We start from the raw sequence: 27,102 nt of genomic DNA on the forward strand, positions 1-27,102 counted from the left end.
GGCATGGTGGCAAACTTGCTTTTTGATTAACTAAACACTGAAAAACACACACACACATATATATATACTGTATATATAATGTTTTTTTGGGAGGGGGTTGTTTTTTTGAGTTGACCTCAGTGTGAAATGTATATTGTACCTATTTGGGCTTGAGTGTCCTCAGAGGTCAGCCAGCCATAAATTCTCTGCTTCTAAGAATAAGCCAACACAATGTCACGTTTATGACCTGCCAGTAATGTGGAGTTGCGCACATCCAGGCTCACATGTATGCGCTCCTAGGAAACCCTGCAAGGCTGCAAAACTTTTATGATGCTTTTTCCTCAAATCCACCACTTGACTGTGTTCCTGCATGGTGGTGAAATGTGACCAGAATGGGTGCGCACTGTTGGACCACTCTGGAGAAATGGACGATTAAAAATCACTCCGTCGTCGTGTCCAAGTGGTTCAAGTATATGAGTTGTGTGCAGACCTAAATGAAGCATCAGCGTGACGTACGAGCTCGAATTGGATTTTCCCTTCCTGAGCGTTGGGTACCTCTAGTGCAATTGGGTTTGTCAACACATAATGTGTTTCGTTATTTATGCATTCAAAATAAAAGTGTCTGTTTATTTATTGTGTTTATTTATTTATGCTGCAGGACCCCGGACTCTTTTTTTCTGTAGGAGCACAGTGGCCTCTAACTTGAAATTTTAGGGACAAATGTAGAAAGTGAATTGGGACAAAAATTTGCAAAGTAAATGTACATTTACACTTAATCGACTGAGGCCTTGAGTTGAAAAGAAACGGCTGACTTTGGCCCATATCAATGAATGGCCCTTGTTGCTTGGGGGCCCAAAGGGGTCTAAAAATGCTCTTGACCATGGGCTATTATTCTATTTTTCTTTCATTTTTAGTTTTTACTCCAAATGAATTGAGTCAATAAAAACTGCAACTCATAATATCAGACAGCCATGGATATATAGCATATATCATAATAAATAGCAGGGATAGGCAATGAAAATGCTGGTGGGGGCTACAATTTTATATTAGTGGTACTGTGGGTCCACACAGGACCAAGTATTTCCGAACCAGGTGGATGACAAAATGCCGTTTTAAAATAGGGACACAATATATACTCGTAATATATTTCATTTCATCCATTTTCTGATCCGACCATCCTCACAAGGGTCGCTCTGGCGTGCTGGAGCCAATCCATGCTGTCTTCGGGCAGCAGGCGGGTGGGGTTGGGGGGGCACACTGAACTGGTTGCCAAATCTGTATTGTTTGTTATTTGCATAATTTTGACCATTACCAACCATCAACATTTTTTTTGTACCTCCACTTCGGGACAGAGGGTGAAAACACTCAGCCGTCAATACATTTTAACTGTAAAGTAACGTACCACTTGGTTGTTGTTTTTATGTCCACTAGATGGCATAAGAAACAAATCCACGTTTCTTTGTTGCGTCTCGCGATGTTTTATGTGATATCGCGGTATTTTGGCCCTTGACGTGGAGTCGGAGCGTGACCGTGCTGCCTTTTTACAGAAGAACAAGCATCAGGTCGCACACGTCTTGTGTGCTGCCGACATTTACCGATCATGGTAAGGAATCAAGTTATGCATATGAATGAACTAGCTTGAAATGTTGTCTTGTGCTTGACTGCTGACGTGCCCTTCCTGCTATACATTTTGTTATCTAACAAATCGTTGTTTACTTCCTTTTCCAAATCCCGTCTAAGGCCTTTCTCCTGAGCTAACTAGTTAGCCGCCCATGTGGTTAACACTCGTTCTGCGCGAAATGTGCGTCACGTCGCTCTCAAACAAAGAATTGCGGCCGCCGACAGTAAACGAACATATTTTAATGTTGTAGAAATGCAAACCTACTAGTTTAAGATATGCCGCCATTAGAAAGTGTGTAGATTTTACGCTTTATGATGAGCATCGTTGCTGCTTCATCCCAAAGCGTTTGCACACGTGGTGCCCTGGCTAAAACGTGGTGCGCTGCGACCGTATTTGGTAGGAAAGCTCATATATTGGACCGTCTTGCTTATATTGCTTTCCGTTTTGATAGATTAACCCCTTTGCAGCATTTTATAGTTTTGGGATGTGCGATCAATGTCGTTTCATCTTTATTTTTTGTCAGGATTTCGTCGGGCACATTTCAAACGCAAGGGAAATCAGAGTTGAAAAAATAGATCAATCGATGAAAAACATTTAAATCCCGACATTAAAGTAGGATCGTTTAAAGTCACGGAATACATAGGTTGTCAAGCTAAAATCCCAAACGTAGATGTGGATGGTACAAAACCAAGTAGTACTAAAGTAGTACCAAGTAGTAATAAAATTATAAAGGCAGTTGTTACTTTGGCGTAGAACCTCCTGTTTGCGTTATTTTGCCATGAACGGGTCTGATTGGTTATCGCAGGAGCGAATAATTCTGGGCCTGTCGTGAATCGGCTATATTACCGTGATTACGTTATCTCTCCTTGCCCTAACTTTTTTTGTGGGGTCCTAATCATTTCGCCAATTACCTTGTATATGTTATGTGGTTCGTAAATTGCCAAAACGCAAATAAAACCAAGATGGCTGCCCAAAACAACCCTGGTATGGGGTTATAAATGAAAACTCTAATGGATTAATTGTATTTGTTTAGGTGCTGTTGCACATGTTGTTTGAGCATGCGTCCGGCTACGCGTTGTTTAAGGTGAAAGAGGTGGAGGAGATCAGCATGCTGCTGCCCCAGGTGGGTTTTATTGCGTCACTGCTACTTGGTTTGGCCTTATTGTGGGAGACTCATCGCCAAGTGTCTGTTTCAGGTGGAGCAGTGTGTGCTGAGTCTGGCTAAATTCAATAGTATGGTGAGCCTGTCTGCCTTTTTCCCCTTTAAATCAGCACAATCTGCCCTGGAGAACATAAATGCCATTTCTGAAGGTAGGCTTTCTTTGCTTAAGTTTGTTGAAATGTATTGACTGATTCAGACTTCTTGTAAGCACGTTTCTCTCATCCGTTATTGTTTTTACTGCCCTCGGGTGTGGTGATGTTTTCAAATCTGTCAATCCACTGAAAGACTGTGATGACAGCCTTATGTTCAACCTGAACATCCGAGGGTACGATTATGCTAGCCGGTGTTTTGTTGAGCAGTCATTCAACATTTGTGATTCGCATTGAATGCCGTTCAGCAAAATGTTACTGGAAACATGATTGCTGGTGCATACGAAATGTTAAAATTACAAAGAATGTAGCTCTCTTTTGTGGAGACTAAAGCCCACACGAAGATGTTTAACAACCTTGGCTGATTTTTCAAAGGACTTCTCTACCCCAAACCAGAAGTTGGCTGTAATACCTAGACTGTCCTGTGAGGGGCAGTGTGGCGCCACAGGGCAACCAGGCTACCTTGAAATAAAAACGAGAACTTCAACTGCCTATAGTCGTTCATCTGTGAACTGCATTTCAGTTGCTAACTTTTCGTTGTTACTGTGCTGGATAACTAGATACAATATGCAAATATATAAATTAATAACCAGTTATATTTAAACCGATCATTGGGTTAATGTCTTTATCTCCCCCTCCCCCCTTTATATATACAAAATGCTGGTATAGTCTCAAAAGCACATTTCTGCCCATTCAAGTTTCATATATTCGGGCAAGATGGAAAAAATGTCTCCTTTTTGCAGGTGTGGTTCACGCTGACCTCAAGTTGTTCCTTGAGACAAACATTCCTCAATCTCCGAAGAAGAAAGCCACACTGGGAGTCGGAGATCCCAAAATTGGTGCTGCTTTGCAAGAAGAATTTGGTTTTTCCATCCAGACAGGCGGCGTCGTGGCGGAATTAACAAGAGGTTCGTATTTTGCGCGAGGACTTTTGGTTTGCGCTACAGTAAACACACACAAACACACGCTCTGTTTATGATGCGTCTATATGGTCCTGACACTCATGAAGGTTCATACTGAAAATCTGAACAGCCAGCCGCTCACATGATCACCCGCGACTCGAAAGTGACACAATCCAACCCCTGCGCTGCTTCTTTTCCCCGTCTCGTCAGGGATTCGTCTTCACTTCCACTCGCTGGTGAAGGGCCTGACGGCCTTGGCGGCCTCCAAAGCCCAGCTCGGTCTGGGCCACAGTTACTCGCGGGCCAAAGTGAAATTTAATGTCAACCGGGCGGACAACATGATCATCCAGTCCATTGCGCTGTTGGATCAGCTCGACAAGGACATCAACACGTTCTCCATGCGCGTCCGGTAAGCCGATCTTTGCATAGGACACTTCCCGAAAAACGGCGCCGTGTAAATGAAGCGCTTCTTTTTTTTTTATGTGTGGCTCAGCGAATGGTACGGTTACCACTTCCCCGAGCTGGTGAGAATCGTTCCGGACAACTCGATGTACTGCCGCCTCACTCGGCTCATCGGCAACCGGAAGGAGTTGACGGACGAGAGCGTGGAGAGCCTGGAGGAGGTGGTCATGGACAACGCCAAGGCGCAGGCCATCCTCGATGCATCCCGTTCCTCCATGGGTTCGTCTCGTCTTCGTCTTGCGTTGAATGGTTATGCCGTTTGCAAACCCCGCCCCTTTAACGCACACCTTGGGCCAGCAAGTGTCTCTGGTAGTGAACACAGGGGGGTAGAGAAAGTCTCTCATAAACCTGTAGCGGAGGCTGTCATCCTCGCTGCGGATCCTGTCGGGAGATACACGAGTCACGTTGCCAGCTTTGAGTTTAACGTGACATAATCGCCATTTTTTATTTTTTGTGCGCAGGAATGGACGTTTCACCCATCGACCTGATCAACATCGAGAGGTTCTCCAGTCGTGTGGTCTCTCTGACCGCTTATCGTCTGGAGCTGCAGGAGTACTTGCGCTCCAAGATGGGCCAAGTGGCTCCCAACTTGGCCGCGTTGATCGGAGACGTGGTGAGTTCTTGGGGGGGGGGGGGGTCGCGTCGCTTTTACGGAACAAATGAGACCGATGATGTTTGACCAATAATCTGTCAATCCTCTGACTCGCTGTGAGGAGAAACTTCTGGTGCTGATGGTCCACGACTTGCCCTGGCGGGAGGGAGGAGGGGGGTGTTTCCTCCCCCTTGAACATAAGTGCTCCCAAATTGAGTATTTTTTTTTTTCCAGGTCGGCGCCCGTCTGATTTCTCACGCCGGCAGTCTCACCAACCTGGCAAAGTACCCCGCCTCCACTGTGCAGATCCTGGGAGCGGAGAAGGCCCTGTTCAGGTACTGGGGCACCCCATCCCTGCCGGGGAGATCTGTGGTTGCGGTGATGGCAGGGCTGGGCCGGAGCAGAGCAGGGTGACCCGAGAAGGCCGCGCGTCTTGTCGGGAGTGATCCCCCGCTGCCACCCCCGTTGCATCCCAAAGTCTGAGCAACCACACACAGCACCGCGATAGATGAGAGCAAAACGGTTAGATGATGAGCGCATCGGAACAAATTGCCACCAAAAACCTGGTCGCGCGCATTGTCAACGTCACCAGCTGCCTTTGGTCCCTGCCAGTCGTATTTGCACGTTAACACCCCTCCCGAGTGTGAAAGCAGCTGTGATCTCGCACAGAGCCCTCAAGACTCGCGGCAACACGCCCAAGTACGGCCTCATCTTCCACTCGACCTTCATCGGCCGCGCCGCCGCCAAGAACAAAGGCCGCATCTCCAGATATCTGGCCAACAAGTGCACCATCGCCTCGCGCATTGACTGCTTCTCCGGTGAGACCACCCCCCTGCCCCCGACAACCGTTGAAGCGTTTCTTGCGGGCTTTGCTATGATGCTCCAATTTTTCGTCAACAGCATTCATCCTTTTGGTTGATGTTGAAAAAAACATTCTGAGCTCTGCCGTGACTGTTTTTCTGAGACATCTGCAGTCTCTGTGATGGATTAATTTTGTTTCTAAGGCTTTTTTCTCCCCCCACCCCCCACCAGAATTGCCCTCCAGCGTGTTTGGTGACAAACTGCGTGAACAGGTGGAGGAGCGCTTGTCTTTCTACGAGACAGGCGACCTACCGCGCAAGAATGTCGATGTCATGAAAGAGGCCGTGAAGGAGGTGAGCTCGTTCGTCTTCATCGCTCCTGTGCAGTCAAACGCTGTGGATGATGACTCGGTTGTCCCTGATCATAGCTGAGGGTCAAAACTGATTTAATGAGCCTGATGCGCAGTATTCATTCCGAAGCTACGAAAGACCGTCCCGGCGGTTTGACGCACGCAGCGCGTTGATCGATCCGTGTTCTCCCTTGCAGGCGTCTGATGTAGCCGCTGAGATGAAGCGTAAGCTTGAAAAACAGGAAAAGAAACGCAAGAAGCGTGAAAAGAAGCAAGCGCTCCTTGAAAACGGGGATGCCAACGGTGACGCCGAGGTAAATAAACACTCCTTCCGAAAGCGGCTACGCATGTTTAGCTTTGACATCTGAGATCTGACCCATTCCCTCTGTGGTTCTGTCTCGGCGTGCAACATGCAAGATTAGTCTGACTCCGAACCATTGGCTGGCCCCAAACCGTGGGCTTGATCACTGAAGAGAGTCGTACAACTTTAAATACGTGCGCTCATTATTGGAGAACATTCAAACCCAATTCCGAGTTATTTCACGTTCAGACGGATAAACTTTATACATCCCAAATTCACTCAAGTTTTACTTGACTTAAAAATTGACTCTACCCCTCTTGTAGGTTAATGGAGGCTCGGAAACACCCGGAGGGAAAAAGAAAAAGAAACATGCGGCGGAAGAGGTCCAAACTGCAGAGCACGGAGCAGGTGATACTCCCGCCAAGAAGAAAAAGAAACGCAAGTCTGAGCCCGAGGAACCGGAGGAGGAGACCCCTGAGGTTGAGGTACCAGAAGAGGACACCGATAAGTCAGCCAAGAAGAAGAAGAAGAAACGGACATCGGAGGCCGTTGAAGCTGAGCCAGCAGAAGACATCCCAGAAATAACAGTGCCTAAAAAGAAAAAGAAGAAATAGGATGCAGAGTGAATGGAATAGAGCTGAATGTATGTTTGTGTACAGTTTTTCATTTTATTAAAACTTTTTTCTCCCTCCTTTTTGGGGGGTGTTATATAGAGACTGTATATTGTGCCTTGAATGAGCTAAGATGTACTTATGTAAATAAAGTCTCAGTTAAGAAATTTGTATTTATTTTCTCCTTTGGGTATATGGTCAAGATACCATTTTGCAGGTTGTAGGGCTCGGGTCTGCCTACTTGGGCCAATTCTGACAAGTTTACGTATGCCACAGTCCAAAAGAAATGTATTTATGGTTTGAGTTCGGGGAGTTTTTTTTTTTTTCTTCACAAAATATTGATAGTTTTAGGGCTATATTTTTTTCTGTATAATGGTACAGAGCAAACCACTAAAACCAGTCACTCAAATGGTTTACATTTTAATCTGGACAAGGATTAAACCAATGTTAGAATGACATCAAGGCCTGGCTGGTGAGCAGCCAACTAGTAGAAGTTGAGGAATGATGGACAGATGGAGGGAAAACTGCATGGGGGGGGGGGGGGGGGAAGAAACGCTATCAACTTAAGTCACACTTCAAATAAGGAGTCACAGATGCAGGAGACCAGAATTAGAAATCACAGATGCAGGAGACCAGAATTACAAAAACATTTCTAAAAAAAAAAAATAGGCCATTGCCATGAAAATGATGCTTAGAATCTATGTACATTGTTCTCAGTTCATGTATGCATACAAAAAGGAATCTACATCACATGATGCTTGTGTTCAAGTATATTCACCAACTTCATGATTTAGCATTCTCATTCCACATTTTTTTCTTAAAATAAAATGCCCTTCAAAATAAAACAAAATGCAGAAAACCACATTTCATGTTCTACTAATACATATATACTGTATAAATACATACATAAATATATTTTACATACAACAGACATAAATTTGAAAAGGGGATATACAGAGCAAAGGAGAGGCGGTGGTAGTGTGTTTTAGCTTGTGTTGTAAAATGGTTTGTCCCTCCATTGTTTTATCAGTCAGACGCATGAGTGTGCTGCATGCACGCTCACAACAAGCACACGAATGCATACATCATATCACTCGCGCACACAAACACACACACATGCAGATACACACAGCGTAGCGACTTCAGTTGGCCCAGTAGGGGGAGCTGCCGTAGCTCGATTTATTGACTTGGTTCTTCTGCTGCAGGCTGCTGGACTGTCCACGCTGACCTGGACCGCCCTGAACACGGAAGCAAGGGACAACACACAAATGAGCACATTGGTGGTGTGTGTGTGTTGTGGTTGAGATGACGACCACAACAGATAGGACTATCAGTTATATAATGTTCCCCTTTCGCCTATTGCGAGTGGGTCTAGAAGGGATCCCAGGGGTTCACCGCAGTGCAAAGTGTTACCTGTCCATCCTGAGCGAGATGGTGGTGCAGCAGCTGTGAGTGCGGTTGCTGGTGAGGCAGGATGTGAAGGAAGGGCGCCGGTGCATAACCTCCAGGGGCTGCTCCAGGATTCAGCGGTCCTGGACCTCCCAGCGCAGATGGCAGGCTGAAGGGAGGGGGGGTCCCTGCATGGAAACCCTGCTTATCAAAAGACTGCAGGGCGAGAAGAAACAAAACAAATTCACTTTCATCACCAGGGTTAAAAAAAATATGAGTTTTAAGTTGGTTTTCTTTATGTATTTCTTCTGTGTGGGATAAAAAAACCCACACTAAATATTGTGGAGTAAAAACAACCATCCACAAATGAAATACAGGTAATGTAAAACAGTCCACAGATTTTGAAGTAAAATATGTGCAGTGCATAATACTGCTTCTAAAGTTAAATGCATCACAACGCTAATGTCTGAAATAAAGCAAAAGAGAGGATAAGGCTTACCTGGGTCTTATTGTAAACACTTCCGCTGATGTCTGGCACGCCGGAGTTACTGGATGTCACTGAAACACCTGGAAGCGCAACCACAAACGAGATCAATAAAATCTGCCAAAAGAAGTAGAAGTCGCGATCAGCTCTTGAATGTCTTCCACGGCCCTACCTTTACCAGGCCCGCTAGCAGCAGATTTGGCTTGTGCCTGAGAGGAAGAATTGTAGCCTTTACTATAGTCCACACCGGCCGGTCCTGCTGTCAGCTCCTCGTACCCTGAAAAACAAAAGCACCAATTACAAATATTCATTCATTCATCTTCCTAACCGCTTGATCATCACTAGGGTCGCGGGGGGTGCTGGAGCCTATCCCAGCTGTCTCCGAGCAGTAGGCGGGGGACACCCTGAATCGGTTGCCAACCAATCGCAGGGCACACAGAGACGAACAACCATCCACGCTCACACTCACACCTAGGGACAATTTAAGAGTCTTCCATTAACCTGCCATGCATGTTTTTGGAATGTGGGAGGAAACCGGAGCACCCGGAGAAAACCCACGCAGGCCCGGGGAGAACATGCAAACTCCACACAGGGAGGCCGGAGCTGGAATCGAACCCGGTACCTCTGCACTGTGAAGCCCACGTGCTAACCACTGGACTACCGGGCCGCCCTCAATTACAAATAAATAACTAAAAATATGCACTTTTTTACGTGGATTTTTTTTTTCTAATGTTCAGTCTTTGCGATCTGAAAATTGCATTCCAGTTTATTGCAATGACAACTGGAATTTGATACATTGTTCAGTCTTGGACTATATATATAGCGGGACCCCCTATATATAAGGGGTCCCGCTACACCTGGAAACTAAGCAGCCGATGTTTGGTGCAGTCACTGACCTGAGCTGAAGGTGTGCTGGCCGTAACCGCTGGGCTGCTGCTGCGTCTGTTGCTGGAACGGGCTAGCAGACGGGTTCCCCAGGCTGAGGCCCATGCTGTGCTGCTTGGCCGAGGCCGGTCCGGGGCCCCCCGGAGGAACAAACATGGTGGGGCCGTACTGGAAAGCCGCTGCGCTCGGTACGGCGCCGGGCACACCGGCGTAGTATGGCAGCCCCGTGTAGCTGTAGCCGGGAGGCAGGAAGGCCTGCTGACTGCTGTGGTGCTGCGGCTGGCCCTGCGGTTGAGGCTGGGCCTGAGGAGGCTGAGGCTGGCTCGGGCTCGGGCCTTGGTTCTGGCCCTGTGGGGGCTGTTGCTGAGCTGCCAGGCTCGTGGGCGGCGCTGGAGAGGTGGAGTCGTTCCTTCCAAACTTTGTGACTTCACCTGAACACCGAGCCGAAAGTATGTGATATCAAGTGAATGAAAACGACACCCAATGATCACCCAAAGCGCTCCTACCTGAGTAGGGGTTGTTGGCGAGGCCCCCGTCTCTGCTCGACAGAGTGGCAGTGGGGCCAGGGAATGTGATTCCATAGTAATCCTGCAGGGAGGGCTGAGAGCACAAGACAAGATTGAGACCTGGTCCAGACTAACAACTCCAAGTCAAGAGCAGCAATGAGGGTTGAAGGCTCACCATCGGTAGTCTGGACTGGAGCATATGGAGATCCTCATAGCCGTAAATCTGCTGTCAAACAAACGGCGATTTAATATTTTGTATTTGTAGTGTACATGAGAGGGAAAATGTCACTCAGATCCACGATAGGTGAAAATCAGTGACATAAAGAGACCATGTCAACAGTTTTTTAGGAATAAACATGCTTTCAGTACATGAAATCCTATTTCAACATACTTTTTAAAACACATTGTTGACATATTTAAACAAAACAAAAGAAAATAATGAAAGCATAAACAATGAAAGCTACTCCTATACAGATTGTAGTATCTGTGTGCTAAATAGAAGTTGTTCCCCCTGCAATATAGTGGGGCAAGAATGTACAAATATTTCAAGCAAAGCGGCATGTAAATAAGTGGTGCACTTTTTAAATTAACACTGATACTTTGATTTTTATTCCACGTCATGAGACCAAAATTCATATTGAAAAGGTGAAATGGCTGTGTTACTATCACCGGTCATTCTGTACTTTTATTTTTCGAGAATTGAGACGATTTATAATCAATAAAATCCTATTTATCATGCGTTCATCTGATGTAAGACTCTTGAAACAAGTCAAGAGTTCCTGAAGACGTTCACTTCACATCCATTATAGCAGTCACTTTTTTATATTTTACAACAGCGTTTTTTTATTTTTTATTTTTGGCTGTTATTAAAAACTACAGTGACACTTACTGGGTAGGCTGGGAGCAGTCCCCCTGGACCCATGATATACTGGTTAGGCAGCAGAGGAGGAACCCCTTGAGATAGGTTCGGTGGGGCTTTACCTGTTAACCCAATGACGGCATGACACAAACAACTAATACCAACGCACATTTTTCTTTTCTTGCTTTACCAGTGGAGGAGGAGAGCAGGGGTGCGGTCCTCGGTCCAGAAAGGTTGGACGCGCCGGTAGCTCCATTGGAGCCGAGTCCCAGCACCGTGCTGGTGGCAGCAGAGTGTAGTCCGCTCGTGCCGGCGATACCGCCGACGCTGCTGCTGCTCATGTTGCTGACCATGCTGGACATGCTAGCGAGGTGGCTCATGCCGGCGCCGCTGCTACTGTTGCTGCTGTTGTGGGCCGAGTGAAGTGCCGAAGGTGGAGGTTGCGACGACGTGTAGGACGCGGAGGAGGGAGCGAGAGAGCTCACGCTGTTGCTGTCGACGCTTGTGAACTGGAGGGTGACACAAAGTTGATTTGCCCACGTTACAGGACGTGCGTTGGTATCCATGTACCGCGAATGAGATGTAGCCTCGCGGTTAATAAATGATACAATTTGTTTTGAACAGCCAGAATCACCCATCCATCCATCTATTTTCCGAACCGCTTGATCCTCACTAGGGTCGCGGGGGGTGCTGGAGCCTATCCCAGCCGTCTTCGGGCAATAGGCGTGGGACACCCTGAATCAGTTGCCAGCCAATCACAGGGCACACAGAGACGAACAACCATCCACACCCACACTCACACCTAGGGACAATTTAGAGCGTCCAATCAGCCTGCCATGCATGTTTTTTTGGAATGTGGGAGGAAACCGGAGCACCCGCAGAAAACCCACGCAAGCCCGGGGAGAACATGCAAACTCCACACAGGGAGGCCGGAGCTGGAATCGAACCCGGTACCTCTGCACTGTGAAGCCGACGTGCTAACACCTGGACTACCAGGCCGCCAGCCAGAATCACTTTCCAAACTAATTGGTGATAAGTCAAGTCAAGTCAACAGTATTTCTAGAGCACTTAAAAACAGCCATCGCTGCATACAAAGTGCTGTACATGGAGCGATTTACCAAACACAATAAACAGTAAGACGAATCGGTACTAAAGGCGGTAGAAAGCACCAAGCAGTAAAATCAAGAGCAAATCTAAGTCATGCTGAGTCGAACGCCAAAGAATACAAGTGACTTTTGAGGAGGGCTTTAAAGATGGGCAGCGAGGAGGCTTGCCGAATGTTCAGTGGGAGGTCATTCCAGAGAGCCAAGAGAGGCAGTTTACATTCAAATAATTTCGAGGCACGCCACCAAACGAAAAGTGCCACAAAAATGAGATCGGGGACACCGAAATAATGATGATCTCGTCTCAATTTGATCTGGTCCTGTTTAGATTAACACAAAACTATTATTCTATTGTAAGAATGGCCAGAAATGCATAGACAAGTTAATTACATTTTCTGCCAGGGATGTCACATGCATTGATGGCAGAGGCATCGAAACATGATTTGTAGTGCATAATAAGAATTTGAAGACTAATTCAGTGAAATTTGATTGTGGGGTTGTGCATCTCTGATTCAACCAGTAATTTTCAGACCGTTTCCAAGTACAGTCAATATAAAACGAGGAGCTGGGATTAAACGTGTGGCGTCTGAAAAGACATCTAAATACGTCTTTGGGAGTGAATGAGTTAAACGTCATATTTGGTACGACGCCCTGAAATGAGATACAACTAAATATACTTACGGTGAGAGAACTGGAGCCAAGAGCTGAGGAATGATTGTTGACATGGCTGCAGACACAAAGCAAGAGGAGAACTGTAACACGCAACCATGTTGTTCACCTGTGTTGTAAGTGTCCACTGAGCAAAGACATTGAAAAAAAAATGTAGTTACAGACGATTAAGATCATTTGCAGCTTGAAATGGATTGTTGAGGTTCTGTTTGTATCCGATCCAGAGCGGTTCTTGGTATGCGTGAGCTTGTCACCTGTTGAGAGTGTTGAGCTGACCGGCCGAGGGAAGGTCCTGTGCCAGGCTGGAGAGCGTGCCGGAGCTCTGTGCGGGCAAGGTGGAGGGGGCCAAGTGGGAGGAGGCCGCAGGAGCGCAGTTAGCATTGGCGTTAAGAGACGGAGAGTCGGGCTTTGGCGTGGAGGAAGCTGAGGAAACTAAACAGAGTATGACGGCGCTTAGAAAAGAGAAAATGATTGTTTGTACTCATGTAACAGATTTGTGCAAGGTAACGAACGTACTGTCTAAAGCTGCAGAGGTCCTTACTCCATTCAGACCATTCTAGAATAGGAAAAATAATTAGACTAAAAGGGAGGGGTGAAAAAAAGGAACAACGTCTGTATTTGATTTCTCCTCACCAAAACTGGTCCAGTGGTTTCTTTGCTCTGGGAGAAGGCCAGTCGTGCCTGAGGGGGCAAGGACCCGTCATAGCTTCCACCCACTGTGGAGAAGTGGGGCGCGGACGAAATGGCAGATGTGGTCAGCGACGACGAGGGAGGAGCGCTGGAGCTGGCGGGCCCCAGTGAAGAGGGCGTGAGACTGGGGAGGGCCACTGAGGACGAGTGATACACTGGCTCAGATGACGACAGGGGCAGAGGAAGGTCGACGGAGAGCGGACTTCCCAGCGACTCACTACAAGCCAAGGAAAAGGAATACATTTTCATAGGTAATTTAATGCTGGTTTAAAAAAATAAAATTAAAAAAAGATGACGTTATATCTGATTTGATGACATCCAACGCTACCCGAGAGGTTTGGAGTACAAGCTTGTCTGACTCTGAGTCCCCGATCCCGACGCAGGCGCTACTGGGCCAGGGGCCGGCGTGGATTCCCTGGATGCTGTACTGAGAGCGCTGTCCACGACTCCAAACTCTGGCAAAGCAGCCTCCGAGCCAAAGTCTAGCGCCCCAAACTGAAGGTTTAGACCAGGGACATCAGTGGAGCCCGGCATTTCTACTGCCGTGGAGGGGATCTGCCACAGGGAAAAAAAAATACGTTTACACACACAATTACACAGCCAACGAATTTGATTGGAAAGAAAGCTTACCTTTGACGTCGGAGGTATCCTTCGTTTTTGACCTTTCAATTGTGCCCGCTGCTGCTGTGGCGTCCCGCAGCCCTGAGCGTCCAGCCCGGCGCTGGGGGCCGGAAGTTTGGGACCGGCGGTCGCCATCGCCGGGCCCGCCTGCGCCGAAGTGCTGCTGTGCTGGGAAGCAGAAGAGACGGACGCGGGGACCGCTTGTTGTTGAGATGGTGGACTGGGCTGACGTGCCAGTGGCAAGGAGGGGCCGGTGTGCCTCTGAATAAGCTGACTTAGCACAAGCGAAGGCTCTGGCTGGAGCCCAAACTCACCTACAGAAAACCCAAACGCACAATGAGGCACACTTGTACACGAGTGTCCGACTGAAGGCTTTGGCAAGGAGACTTACGGCTGAACTGCGAGGACAATGTGGTGGCGTTCGATTCTGGCGCCTTCATGTCCCAGCTGGAGGAAGACGGTGGAGGTACAGGCGCTCCCAGGCTCGGTAGGCGGCCAATTGAAGAGCTGCCTTGGGTGTTGGCAGAATGCGACAGCAGAGGACCCAAGCCGGGCCCCTTAAGCTGTTCCAGTATCTGAGCTCCCGCACTGGGTGGAGGCCTTTTGGCTTGGCCCAGGTCTCCAAAACCAGCTCCGAGAACAGACGACTGGCATAGGTAAAAGCGGGAAGAGTTGATCTTCTATGTTTTCCAACGGCGTATGTTATATGTTAACCATAAAAGTCGATGGTTTAAATAACAAGAAGCAATAACAACTAAACAAGAGTTGTTGTTTTTGTTTTGTTTTTTTGTTTTTTACCAGAGCAGCATGAGCATAGCTGGTGCCACCAGCGGTGCTGCGGTTAGGAGGAGGCTGATATTGCGGCTGTGCTGGCTGGTGGTGGTGCGAGTTGGTGAAGACCAGACTCTGCGAGGAGGAGGAGGAGCAGGGGGGCGCTTCTCTTCCACAGACCGCAGGCTTCTGAAGCAGAGATGCCAGGTCCAGACTGCAGAATGACATTCAGCGGGGTTAAAAATGCGGGCACGACAATGCTTTTGTCCATGCATCCGTTTTATATATGAGTAGAGCTGATTTTATTTATTTAAAGTGTCGGTTATTCACCTTTGGCCAGAAGTGATATGATTCTCAGCCGGAGGAGCACACGAGGACGTGAAGACTTTGGTCTCCGAGAGCTGTTGTCAATCAAAAAAGGAACACGCTGAATTAAACACCAGTTGTTTTCCTTCCCGGGACTTTCCCCAAATTTTTGGGGTGAGGACTCACACTAACATCCTCACTCCAGTCCTCGGGTCCATAGTCTTCAACCGGGTTCCTCCAGTTAGCTGAAAAAGAGCAAAGAGACCGAGAGTTTCTCAACAAGCCGTTGCCATTTGCACCAAGCACAGTCCACCATGGCGAACGTGTTCTATTCTGTTCACACAACACTAACCCATCTCATCTGTGTTGTTGTTAGCCGCAGTGTCCCAAGCCTCACTCTGTGTGGTCCCGGTCCCTGCCTCTGAGGTATAGTCTGCAGGATTGAAGGTGCTGGGAAATGATGAAAGAGTGAAAGAGTTTTGATTTTAAAAAGGTCTGGTGATTAAGCGGCAATTGAATCCGATTGGATAGATGACGGCGCATCCGGTGAGGACTCGCGGCGTTGTACGATTTCCGCATTTTATGTTACGGCCTTATTTCAAAATGGAATAGTTTTCCCCCTCTGAACGAGACCCGCGAAAGCCCAAAATGACAACATGAAAACAACTTTTTTTTTTCCCCATGGAAAAATTGATTTCATCCATTTTGGAACAGCGCCGTAGCTACAAAATGTACAGAAAATACTTTGAATTAGCCTTTTCAAAGCAATTCCCTTCACTCAGCGTAAAACGACGACAACTTTTAACGTTTCCAAAACGGCGTGAGTGTGAACATACCCCATGCCTTGGGCTGAGAACCTGCTTGCCGCTGGTCCTCTGCCTCGGCCTCGACCGCCGGAGCCTGCGTAAACATCAGCCCGACATCTGCTACACCCACTAAAGTGATACGTGTAATGTGGTGTTTTCAAATCAAAGCATCTCACCTCGACCACCTTTTGCCCTCTTTCCTCGATCGGAGCCTTTGTCCACCGGTGTCACCTCCACGCCGTTTTCCGCTGGTCGAACCGCACCTGGTGCAAAGACGCATGAATGCGGACGTTACAATGGTGACTGACAGTCGTGTGCCAATACGTGCGTGTCCGAACAAGATATTATACCCTGTCGGCTTCGATTGGAGCCTTTGCCCTTGCGGTTGGATGACGCGCGGCCCTTGCTAGCCTCCCTCTCGCCTTTCTTCTCCCGGTTCTCCTTATTCTCCTTGCTTTCGGAAGGAGCCTCCTTCACCAGCGGCTTCTTCTTCCCTACGGTCTCCCATGAGGTCTAAACACAAAGCGTGAGCAAAAATCTAAGGCTGCCATGTAGCGGTTCAGTGCAAGGCGAAGAACAGATGAGTTTCAAGTGGTTCATTCATCCACGCAGTCGATCAAATGATTGGAAAATGTGTATTGCACAAACCTACCATATCCGAGGTGCTCTCCAGGAGGAAATTGATGGCTCTGCTCACATCCTCGTTGCAGTCATGAAGCGCGACCATACATTCATCCTGATTCTTGCCAGTAACCTCCATCAGCTACGGAAAATACAAAGCAGATTTTTCGAAAAAGCGTTAAAAATGTGTCAGCAGTCAGGACTTCCTTCATTTCGGCTTTTACAGAAACTATCGCAAAGCCAATTTTCAAATGAATATTAAACGTACACAACCTAAGTTGTCTCATTGTGCCTCATTGTTCAGTGTGCAACGGGTCTGAATTGATAACCTTTTGCCAACAGGCCATAGTGTGAGCGAAGAATTGAAATTGAGCCAGCCATCTTCAATGTTGAAGGCACTACCGCATTGCAGGTTTCAATTTTGTTAAATAATGCAGCTAAATCTTGGTTAAGAGCGGCAAGTGGGAATGGGTTTGCATGGCAGATTGCTGTGCAAACCCTGACACAAACGACCCCGTTTCTATACCTGATTAACCTTGTCTTCAAAGTCAGCATCATTCTTGTCATAGATCATCTGGGCAAGCCGAATTTGCTCAGCAGTGGCCTGCAACACAAAAACATTAATGAATCGACTTGTTTGTACATACGTACTGCATATATGGGAACTATTGTACTCTCTTCACACCCAATGTCCGTCTTCTTAACATATTAACAGCTAATGAACTGGTATTTTGTTTGTATGACGTGTGCAACGTGGATTGGTTGGCAACAGGATTTAAGTCACTGATGTTTTGTTACAAAATGTTTGCAGCCGTGAGCAGTGTGTGTGTGTGTGTGTGTGTGTAAGGCTGCAGATTCTCACCTGTATCTGTTTCTGTGGTTGAGACATGTGGGTGGCAGCAGGCGGCACTTTTTCACGAGGGCCCCGGGCCTTGTCGCTGCCCAGCGAGCTCATCATATACAGTATATACAAAACTCTGTATGTACAAAATAGAAAAACCTGCCAAAGAAACAAGACAAGTCAAGTCACATTTATTTATATAGCCCTTAATCATAGTCTCCAACGGCTTCACATGCCCACAGTTGACAAGTCTTTACGATGACTAATTTTAACCCCCGGGAAGGCAAGGAAAAGCAACAACAACAAAAAAAGAAAACTCAAAAATACGTTCACACACACACACACACCTCCATCATAACAGAGTGCTTTATTTGTGTTTGTGATTGATGGGGACATATTAATGACTAGAAATAGTTACGTGTGTGCGATATTGAACATAATTATTGGTGTAGAGTACAGTTAGTCTGTTGATGTAACAGCTGAAAATCTAGGTCAAGGAAGAAGAGTGACCTAGTGTCCACTTGCAAAAAAAACAAATAGTGCATATGTGCAGGGAATTGTTTAAGGCCATAATTCACATGAATAAGAACACATCGCCAAAGATTATTTTAGATGCATATGACAAGTGAATGTCATCGTGAATAGCTGATTGACATATTGTATTACTAACACAGAATACAAAACTGTATAAATGTGCATGATGTAAACACGCAGTAAACCTGACCACTGACAGTTGCTGATTGAGAGAACAATAGCAGTGCAGTACACATGCCCACGTGACGTCATCAAACATACTGACACCATTGGCTGCTCAACTGAACAAAGCTAATGCCAAGGAGCTGGCTCGATAAGTGAGACAAATCGCTTGCTTAACAAAAACATTTCTGCAGCCGTCACTTTTATTTACAAACTAAACCACTATCGGGGATTTTATTATTGCTCTTGATCCCCACGATAAAGTCCATTCATTGAAAATGGGTCAGTTTTACCACTTAAACACACGTAAATGATTCGTGTATTACAGACACGGTTACATTTAAGGATGACAATGGAACGAATATACGCATGAAACTAGATTTTCTCAGGACGGATACTTTATTTGAGACTAGCCAAGTGGTCGAATGTTAACATCAGCTAAATCGAATCACTCACTTACAGTCCGTATGTGAGTTTATGAATTTACATGACACTTTGCAATGGCGATTCATATGGCCGTAGTGTCACGGTTTAATTAAAACAAACTTGATGCTTGTTGTGATACTCGAGGCCTCTTTGTCCTCGCTAGCGCGGACTGAGGCAGGCATGCTAACATGCTAACACCGAGCGAGCGAGTCCCGGGAGGCAGTCGAGGTGAAGCTAACGTTAGCAAATGATGCTATCTAAATCTGGTCCGAGTTGCTGGCGATCGACCGTCTAATCAGCCCATTTAAGTGTCAGCCGTATCTTCAGACAACGTCATTTTAACAACCCCCATCACGCAAGCATCCCAAATAAGACCACGAGCAAAAAGGCAAAAAGTATCTCGAATGAGAGGAAGAAGGCCTTTGAGCGGAACACAATCCCATCACGACATTGCTCGCTGGGAAACCAAGACAACAGAAAAATTGCGAAAGACACCGCTCTCCGCCCTGAGTAAGGAAGGAAAATCACCAAGACAGGCGAGCGAGTACGTACGACGAGTAAACTCGAGAACAAAATCAATTGAACGCGTTGAGAATTGGTTGGCGAATAAGCGAAAACATGATAAAATCGTGTTATTACCTGCTAACACGCTTCACTCAGCCAGCAGCAGACAAGGTGGTCACGTGATTAAGGCGACCGCGGTGGATGCTCGTCCTACGTCCTCTGGACACAACTTGTTTTGTTTATGCTCGTGTCACACGAATCACGATTTGGTGGTTATAGTGGAGACGTACATAATTGTCATGCTCGGAAAAATGACAACAAGCACTCCAATATAGATTTTGTATTTATTTACTTGTTTTATCATTCAAGAACTTGTTTTCCTGACGTTTTTTTGCTGAGATTCTCACGTTGCGCTGAGTAAAAACATTCATGAGTTGTATATAAAAAAAACAAGCAATCGCCGAGTACACATCAAACCACACACCTCCTCAGAAATATACATACAAATGCAGTGTCTCTATGTATTTCACACATACATATACATTTATATAAAATTTACATTGAGTGTGGGGTTATTTTGTTCAAATTGTGGGTGTAATTGGGGGCTCTCTTTTCAATCAGTCCTCATGAAGTCTCTTATTTTCAAAAGAAAAAAAGGAAGCAAACAAATCGCCTATGACAGTCTTTCACAGAAAGACCTGCCTCAGCAAAGCAAACGATAACTTGGGCCTACCCTGCCTCTACCAAACGAGGACATGAAGATCACTCCTTGATACAAAACTGAAAATTTACAATTGTGACACGTGCATGTGGTATCGAGCAATGCACGTTAACGCTTCTTGTTGGATCAAAGTTTTTTAGAGCTACCAGTTATTCTTCCCTATTCTCTGAGAGGTCTCAGCGTCAAAGGCAAGTTAACCAAATCAATAAAAAGCCCTCTATTTGACAAGAAACTATACATATGAAACAAAAAAGTGTAAATAATCTAGTCACACCAGACTTGAAATATGTAAGTATACAAACACAAAAAGTGTGCAAAACTGCAGAAAGCGTTCTATTCCAATCGGACAGCAACACAAGCCAAGAAAGGGTTATGGGAACAGACAATACACCTTCAAAAATTAGATATCATCCCAAGCCATTCAAAACATGGGTGATATAAGGGGGAAATAAATACATATAAAACAAATTATATCAGCAGGTGTATGCCACTCAAATCAAAGTCACAAAAAGGGGCTACATCACAATATAACATTATATTTAGCAATCATAACATTTCTCCTGTATGATTGCAGCCACACATATTTCCAGAAAATGTCTTATTTTGATTGGGATAAGCCGTCTTCATTTTGCCACTGCTGAAGGAAAAGCTTTTGGTGATTGTTTTGAGACCGAACTGAATGTGTTCCAGCCATCAAAAGTCAAACTGCACGCGTTAGGTCCTTCGAAATTCTTCTGCAATCCTGTTTCCTCTCCCCTTTTTGTTATATTGCCATTCATTTCATTTTCACAAAAACATTGTAATATCTTACACAGGAAGAGACAGAAACAATAACCTTACATACTACAGACCCAACCTATAGGAACCCAATTGCAAAACGTATTCATTGTCACAGGTGGCTCTGGGTTTTAAAACCTCCTCGAGGCTCCTCATTGGCAGCTACTGCGCTATTAAAAAAGAAAACCGACAACAGATTGCCTTTGGTGGAACTACGAAATGGAACACAAGGTGACAGGATGTTAAAATATGGTCACAAAGATGTACGACAATAATCCTAGCTGCGATATGGTGGGGGACAAGGTCACATGCTCCTGAGTCCAACAGAGACAATGATGTTGCAGAAGGGGAGGGATGGAGGTACTGTTTGGATAAAAACGTGGATGAGGACGTCATCGTGTAAGGATGCAGCGGATGATGAGGCTAGCTAGCTCCACAACCCTGCGTAGTTGCCATGGAGGCCAGAGCAAAGCGGTCCGCCAGCTACAAACAGCTTGGTGCCGGAGTGGTCGTAGCAGTGCGTGTACACGGCGTTTGGAAACGAATGAAGGTCTGAGAAATAACTCCTCCACGTCTCATCATGATTCTACCAAAAAGAGGGTAAAAAAATTGCATTAATCGCGTGGACTCAAGTTTTTTTTTTTTTTTTTGCATATCACTCGCCAGAACAAATGGTCCAAAGATTATATTACCAGCCAGCCTTTTCCTGTTGTGAGCTTGAGAATGCCATCTCCTGAGCATTTCCGGTACCCTCCGGCTGTAATCAAAGGGTTCTCCAGGAACCCATGAGCGCGGATGTCGTAGAAGAGAAGCGAACCCTGGCCAGTGCCGACTGTCACGATGTGCTCATAAAAACTCACCGACCGGATCCCTGCGCAGACAATTCATTTTCTATGCAGGAGACCGACTCATTGAGAAAAGGAGTGACCCACTCACCACTTCCCCGCTCTCTGGAGTTGACAGATTTTATGCTCTGCGTCGGCTGACGAGGATCCAAAAAAGACACGTGGGCCTGAGATCCAGCAGCGTATACTGACCAGTCCTGCCCATAGGCCAAACACACATTCTCTTTGCAGTGTGGCAGTTTGGTAGACAAAAGCTGCAGGGAAACAATGCAGGATAAACAAACGAGGACCCGAGCAACAACATTGACATCCAAACAGACACAGAACTACTTTACTTTTTGAAAATGTTTCAAATGGTGTCATTAGTTGTTATTTTGCTCATTTGGAAAGCTGCTACATTATTTGATCTGTTAGAATCTAGTGAAGTTACTTGTATTTAGTCTCGTAATGCGATGTATGTTTTATTTTGGATTTTGAGCTGTTTGCAAATACACAGTGGCTGCAGATGGAACTTTTCATCAGACAGTAAATAGGATTAAATGATATCGCTCAGACGTAGGGCTATGTTAATTTGTCTTGAATCCTATTTCGGGTGTCATCACAAGCCGATACACCGGCTTTTTTTTTTTCATTTTTGCCGCCAATAGTATCCAGCCACGGCCCCAAATATTCCATATCGGATGGGCTCTGCAATGAACAATCCACACATTTTTCTGTTTTCTAAAATGTAAAACAAAACAACAACAACAACAACAACAAAACTGCTCTTGCCTTGCACAAGCTGTGCTCAGCTTTCCATAGGTGGAAGTAGCCATCCAAAGACACAGCACCCAACTCCTGAAAGAAAATCATCCGCGCCAGTTAAACGTGTGAATTTGGATGGAAACTCAAGAAAGATTCTTAGTGGCTGTTCGAAGGCAATGCTCACTTTGTGGTTGTTGTTGAAGGCCAAAGCGCGGACTTTACAGTTGTATGGGTGGGTGGACTCCTTTGGGATGTCTTTGAGGGCTCGGTGGGAGATGTGGGCATAGGAGGGCATGGCCGTTTCGCTCTGACTGTGCTGTATCTGGCTCATGACTTCTTCTGTGACTTCCCACAGACCCATGGAGCCATCCCGCGAACCTAGAAATCGGAATAGCAACAAAACACGTGAGGCATGTGTCAAGTACATCAGTAAAGTCAGAAACTACCCGCCTAGCAAACCTAAATGTGGTGCTCATCAGCGATTATTTCAGGAAAGGCGAGATAATCACGAGGCGCGTTGTTTACGCAATTGTTGGGACCTCTCGCCACATCTCACTTGCAAAAACATGGAGGATATTTCCTGCCTTTGACAATGGCAAATAGGATGTTCACCCGACCATATTTGACATGACAACAAAATTTCTCTCTCTTTTTACAACATAACCTCAATTCCATACTCGGGCGGGAGCCCACCTATCACTACTTGGGGCTTTGGAATCTGAGGGTGACGATTGGAGTCGTCCTGCAGACAAAAAAAACTCGAACTGCAATTGCAGTAGTTGTTGGGGTGATGATGGTCTCACACGAATGTGAGGTGCCTTTGACCAAGGTAACAGTTGGAATTTAAAAATGAGTCACTCATTTTGAGGGGAGGGGGCTTTTTTTCCACATGCTTTTGAAGCAGAAACAGAACGGACATTGTGGTGCCGCTCGTGCAAAACCCCTCACACCGGGCATTCATACAGAGAACTCACCAGACACTGCCATCCTGTCACTGATCCATGCTATTGAGAAGATCCAGTCATTGTGGCCATCCTAACAAACAAACAAAAAGTGTAGAAATGAGGTCAAAGTGATGCCAACCACAAGGAAAAGTATCCCCACAATTGGAGAGTTTTACGTGTTGAGAAAGACCGGATAACTCACATCACCAACACAAACGGGGTCCAGTGTGGGCAGCTTGTAGATGGCGAGACTGTTGGGGTTGTCACCCCCAGTAGCTAGGAGGGTCCTTGAGGGGTTGATCTCAATAGCGTGGATCCCACAGCCCTGCTGGTCGAGCCGGGAATGAGAGCTTGCTGTGGTGTGGTAATTCTGCACCACCCCGACCACAGAACCTCCACCGTGACATTCCCTGTCCTTCAGCATGGGAATCCGAGTGATCTGCCCCGTCATGACATTGGTTACAAAAAGCTGCAAAGAAGAAGAAGGGGCGAAAAAAAGACAACATTTGATCAGCTCAGAAAAATGGCTCGTCAAAACCTCAAACATTGGGTATATGATCAATAAAGGGCACCCGAGCATAGTAAAGAGTGGACTAATATGGAGATGACATAATTGGGTTAGTGATTCTCGGGTCAGACTTCTAAAATAGACAAAAGGGGGGTTGAGTATGACAGCATCCTTGAACACAATTATATTATTACTAGCTGGTTCGCCGCCCTCCGGGCGGCTCATCTGCTAGTTCCTGCGGAAGCCTGGTGAGGTGGGCCTTCGGCCCACAAAAGTGTTGTTGCTTAGTTCAACTTTTTGTTCATTCATTCATTCATCTTCCGTACCGCTTGATCCTCACTAGGGTCGCGGGGGGTGCTGGAGCCCATCCCAGCCGTCTCCGGGCAGTAGGCGGGGGACACCCTGAATCGGTTGCCAGCCAATCGCAGGGCACACAGAAACGAACAACCATTCGCACTCACACCTAGGGACAATTTAGAGTGTTCAATCAGCCTGCCACGCATGTTTCTGGAACGTGGGAGGAAACCGGAGCACCCGGAGAAAACCCACGCAGGCCCGGGGAGAACATGCAAACTCCACACAGGGAGGCCGGAGCTGGAATCGAACCCGGTACCTCTGCACTGTGAAGCCGACGTGCTAACCACTGGACTACCAGGCCGCCCTTTTTGTTCATCTTCATTGCTTATCGCGAAAATAAAGAGATGTTTAGCTCTACTAAATAACTAACAATTTCATTGCAATGCTTGTGGGTAGACAACATTTTTTCGCTAAGATGCCCGCGCGATGGGAGTGAGCCACTGCCTGAGCGGCGCAGTGGCGGCGCGCAGCAGCGCGGTGAAGTAGGTACGTTTTGAAAAGGGACAGACGGAATGACAGACCACGTGCGGGACGACGCGCAATATATATATAATATATAATATATAATATATAATATATAATATATAATATATAAGAAGATTACATTCATTCATTCATTCATCTTCCGAGCCGCTTGATCCTCACTAGGGTCGCGGGGGGTGCTGGAGCCTATCCCTGCTGTCTTCGGGCAGTAGGCGGGGGACACCCTGAATCGGTTGCCAGCCAATCGCAGGGCACACAGAAACGAACAACCATTCGCACTCACACTCACACCTAGGGACAATTTTAGAGTGTTCAATCAGCCTGCCACGCATGTTTTTGGAATGTGGGAGGAAACCGGAGCACCCGGAGAAAACCCACGCAAGCCCGGGGAGAACATGCAAACTCCACACAGGGAGGCCGGAGCTGGAATCGAACCCGGTACCTCTGCACTGTGAAGCCCACGTGCTAACCACTGGACTACCGGGCCGCCAAGAAGATTACAATTCCAAATAATAATTTGGGGCTTTGAACTAATCAAAATAATAGGTCACACTTAAGAAAGATAAAACATCTCACCGTGTTGCATTTGGTCCCGCATACAACCTGCTGTTGGTTGAGCCACTGTGAGGCAAATACTTTGTTAAGACACCCAAGAGAGAACTCCCGCTCCTTCAGGATGCCAGGCAGCCTGCCGGCCGCAAAGCCGCGCAGGCTCCGCTGGAGCTGCAACTCATGCTGCTGCTGAGGTCTGAACTCTCGGCCCCGGAGGGCGCAGACGACCGAGTGGGAACTGTGCCACCACTGCACATGACGTGAAGAACAAGAGACACGGCTCCGCTTGTATGGCACCTGACACCAGCCCAGCTAAAAGAAGAACATTGAAACATTAAAAACATTATTTTGAAGGGGCACACACTGGACGTATGACAATTCACACTCGCATTCACACCCACGCATAATTTCGAGTCTTCAATGAAGATTACATGCGCACAAATGGACAAGTCTCATTTGCAGTGAATAGCCCACATTTGTGGGAATACAAGGCCAGCCAGGAAGGTTCTAGAACTGGTGTCACAAAAGATAGATCTCCTCTTGTAATCCACCTGGAGTCCAGTGCACATTCACCACCGTTCTTGTCATGCAGTCCTGGAAGGATTCTTCCGGGATCCCCCGGAGCTCCATCGTCACAGCCCATCTTGACCTCATCCATGTCTCAAAACAGGTGCCCTTGGTGACGCCCATAAGTTTGAGGAAAATGGCCAAATGCGATGTTGTTGTCGGACAGGAACTGACAGATGTTAAGGGCGTTGTGGGCAGACACCCTCTCATGGGGAAGCAGCCAGCCAGTTGTCCTGTCACAACTCTTCTTGTGCACTGAACGAAGCAAACACCGCAGGATCTCTTTGTTTGGTTTGAAAATAAATGTTTTCTGACACCAGTCCTAGACTTTTCCTGACACCTCTTGCATTTTGCAGTGCAGCAAAACGTATATATATAATACACATTGATTCTGAAAAAAAAAACAAACAAAGGTTTTATGGCTAATCGGTTGGGATGTTCTCATTTATGTCGTCCGCTGTAATTACTTGGATTTTTCTATACAGTACTCCAGTTTGGGATACATAATCACTAAACGAAAGCTTTCCAGACGTAAACAAGGTCGAATGTACACTTTGAGGTACAACTACCATTCGCTAGCTGGCGACAGTCTAAAAGCCGATGAGACCGTCATAACCGATCCGGGCTGCAACATACTGTATTCGGCTACCTTTAGCAGTCGTCGTGATCTGGCTAACGTTTGCCAACATGAACGGATGCACATGCACACGGTATAAACATCTCCTGATGCATTTTCCGTTGGTTGTCGGGTGGATTGGCGACACCGATCACCCCAGTGTCAAAAACGTGTTGCCCCCTGGCACAATTTATAATTACACGAACATATTTAGCACGAAGCTAGTTAGCATGCTACCATCAATTTTGATAGCTTAGCCAATGAGATCCACCGGTTTCCGCCTACCTGTTGTTGGTCCTTGGGCTCCCCCGCCTTTCTTTTCCTGCTAACTGCTTTTCTCGCCATAGTCTGACACACACAATTCCCTCACCCACATGGAGGGTAAACCCGACTCTGGGCGTTGGATCATATAATGTCGATAAACGATTTCGTTCGTTGGCCTTTGCTGGCGGCGTCCGGTGACAAGCAAGGGCGATTACATACGGGATATGTATGTTGCCTCTTCGCTTGTCTCAGGTATTTGGATAATTAATCGCGTTAACTTGCTCTGTATTTGCAAGTCGCCACAAAAGTCGCTCGCTTCAGTGAGTTCTTTCTCCCTTGGCGAATCGCGTCAGCAACGACGAGTTCATTGGCCAAGCGCGCAGCCGCACTCATTAAACGTCACGAAAAACAAGGTCACGCGTGAACGCGCCTGTGGTACGGGCTCGTTCACGACGACTGCGCGCGGCCATTCATGATTTCCTTCGCTGAGGAAGGAGTCTTTGCGGTTGCTTGGTATTAAGCCTTTTTAAATTACGAGAATATCATTCCAGCAGGGCATAAAACGTGTTTTGATTGGGGTACTTCAAATTGAATTATAACCTTCTCATACACACATTT

General features: G+C 46.6%; 3 protein-coding genes and 2 non-coding genes across 6 annotated transcripts; 3 read left to right on the forward strand and 2 right to left on the reverse strand.

The window, feature by feature from the left end:
- Positions 1–1,475: 1,475 nt before the first annotated feature.
- nop56 (NOP56 ribonucleoprotein homolog) lies at positions 1,476–7,096 on the forward strand. The gene is made up of 12 exons (XM_052076730.1): positions 1,476–1,582; positions 2,634–2,723; positions 2,797–2,911; positions 3,655–3,819; positions 4,024–4,222; positions 4,307–4,494; positions 4,737–4,888; positions 5,102–5,202; positions 5,537–5,685; positions 5,900–6,021; positions 6,215–6,331; positions 6,642–7,096. The coding sequence occupies exons 1-12, from the start codon at positions 1,580–1,582 to the stop codon at positions 6,930–6,932; spliced, it is 1,692 nt and encodes a 563-aa protein (XP_051932690.1). The 5' UTR covers positions 1,476–1,579; the 3' UTR covers positions 6,933–7,096.
- LOC127608327 (small nucleolar RNA SNORA26) lies at positions 4,544–4,674 on the forward strand. The gene has a single exon (XR_007964244.1). It is a non-coding gene; the product is annotated as a small nucleolar RNA SNORA26 (small nucleolar RNA).
- LOC127608323 (small nucleolar RNA SNORD57) lies at positions 6,063–6,129 on the forward strand. Its single transcript, XR_007964241.1, has one exon. It is a non-coding gene; the product is annotated as a small nucleolar RNA SNORD57 (small nucleolar RNA).
- Positions 7,097–7,336: 240 nt separating the features above from the next.
- ubap2a (ubiquitin associated protein 2a) lies at positions 7,337–19,388 on the reverse strand. Of its 2 annotated transcripts, none has more exons than XM_052076725.1 (27): positions 19,242–19,388; positions 17,502–17,639; positions 17,166–17,243; positions 16,671–16,781; positions 16,369–16,531; positions 16,195–16,281; positions 16,049–16,112; positions 15,565–15,662; positions 15,399–15,457; positions 15,237–15,307; positions 14,934–15,120; positions 14,527–14,782; positions 14,145–14,449; positions 13,843–14,069; positions 13,458–13,731; positions 13,341–13,380; positions 13,079–13,256; positions 12,837–12,882; positions 11,243–11,561; positions 11,083–11,174; positions 10,369–10,416; positions 10,194–10,287; positions 9,699–10,118; positions 8,975–9,079; positions 8,818–8,885; positions 8,343–8,534; positions 7,337–8,167 (listed from the first exon to the last, which is right to left on the reverse strand). In XM_052076725.1, the coding sequence occupies exons 2-27, from the start codon at positions 17,595–17,597 to the stop codon at positions 8,072–8,074; spliced, it is 3,774 nt and encodes a 1,257-aa protein (XP_051932685.1). In that variant the 5' UTR covers positions 17,598–17,639; positions 19,242–19,388; the 3' UTR covers positions 7,337–8,071. The 2 variants fall into 2 exon arrangements, with proteins under 2 accessions (XP_051932685.1, XP_051932684.1); XM_052076724.1 differs by having other exon boundaries at positions 10,369–10,419; positions 19,242–19,387.
- Positions 19,389–19,438: 50 nt separating this feature from the next.
- On the reverse strand, positions 19,439–26,897 carry dcaf12 (DDB1 and CUL4 associated factor 12). Its single transcript, XM_052076738.1, has 9 exons — positions 26,506–26,897; positions 25,062–25,349; positions 23,340–23,606; positions 23,168–23,228; positions 22,378–22,571; positions 22,221–22,286; positions 21,541–21,703; positions 21,297–21,475; positions 19,439–21,190 (listed from the first exon to the last, which is right to left on the reverse strand). The coding sequence occupies exons 1-9, from the start codon at positions 26,563–26,565 to the stop codon at positions 21,032–21,034; spliced, it is 1,437 nt and encodes a 478-aa protein (XP_051932698.1). The 5' UTR covers positions 26,566–26,897; the 3' UTR covers positions 19,439–21,031.
- Between the last annotated feature and the right edge of the window lie 205 nt (positions 26,898–27,102).

The sequence above is a fragment of the Hippocampus zosterae genome, chromosome 9, assembly GCF_025434085.1.
Source record: "Hippocampus zosterae strain Florida chromosome 9, ASM2543408v3, whole genome shotgun sequence".
NCBI lineage: Eukaryota > Metazoa > Chordata > Actinopteri > Syngnathiformes > Syngnathidae > Hippocampus > Hippocampus zosterae.

Excerpts from the sequence above, each read along its gene's own strand:
- nop56 (XM_052076730.1), top strand. Across the intron at positions 4,223-4,306 it reads ACGTTCTCCATGCGCGTCCG|CGAATGGTACGGTTACCACT; the intron begins GTAAGCCGATCT and ends TGTGTGGCTCAG. Across the intron at positions 5,203-5,536 it reads GCGGAGAAGGCCCTGTTCAG|AGCCCTCAAGACTCGCGGCA; the intron begins GTACTGGGGCAC and ends GATCTCGCACAG.
- ubap2a (XM_052076724.1), bottom strand. The coding sequence starts at position 17,597 with ATGATGAGCTCGCTGGGCAGCGACAAGGCCCGGGGCCCTCGTGAAAAA. Across the intron at positions 12,883-13,078 it reads CAGCTCAACACTCTCAACAG|CCATGTCAACAATCATTCCT; the intron begins GTGACAAGCTCA and ends TTGTGTCTGCAG. Across the intron at positions 11,175-11,242 it reads CCTGCTCTCCTCCTCCACTG|GTAAAGCCCCACCGAACCTA; the intron begins GTAAAGCAAGAA and ends TTGGGTTAACAG.
- dcaf12 (XM_052076738.1), bottom strand. The coding sequence starts at position 26,565 with ATGGCGAGAAAAGCAGTTAGCAGGAAAAGAAAGGCGGGGGAGCCCAAG. Across the intron at positions 21,704-22,220 it reads CTGAGCACAGCTTGTGCAAG|CTTTTGTCTACCAAACTGCC; the intron begins GCAAGAGCAGTT and ends GTTTCCCTGCAG. Across the intron at positions 21,476-21,540 it reads CTCCAGAGAGCGGGGAAGTG|GGATCCGGTCGGTGAGTTTT; the intron begins GTGAGTGGGTCA and ends TTGTCTGCGCAG.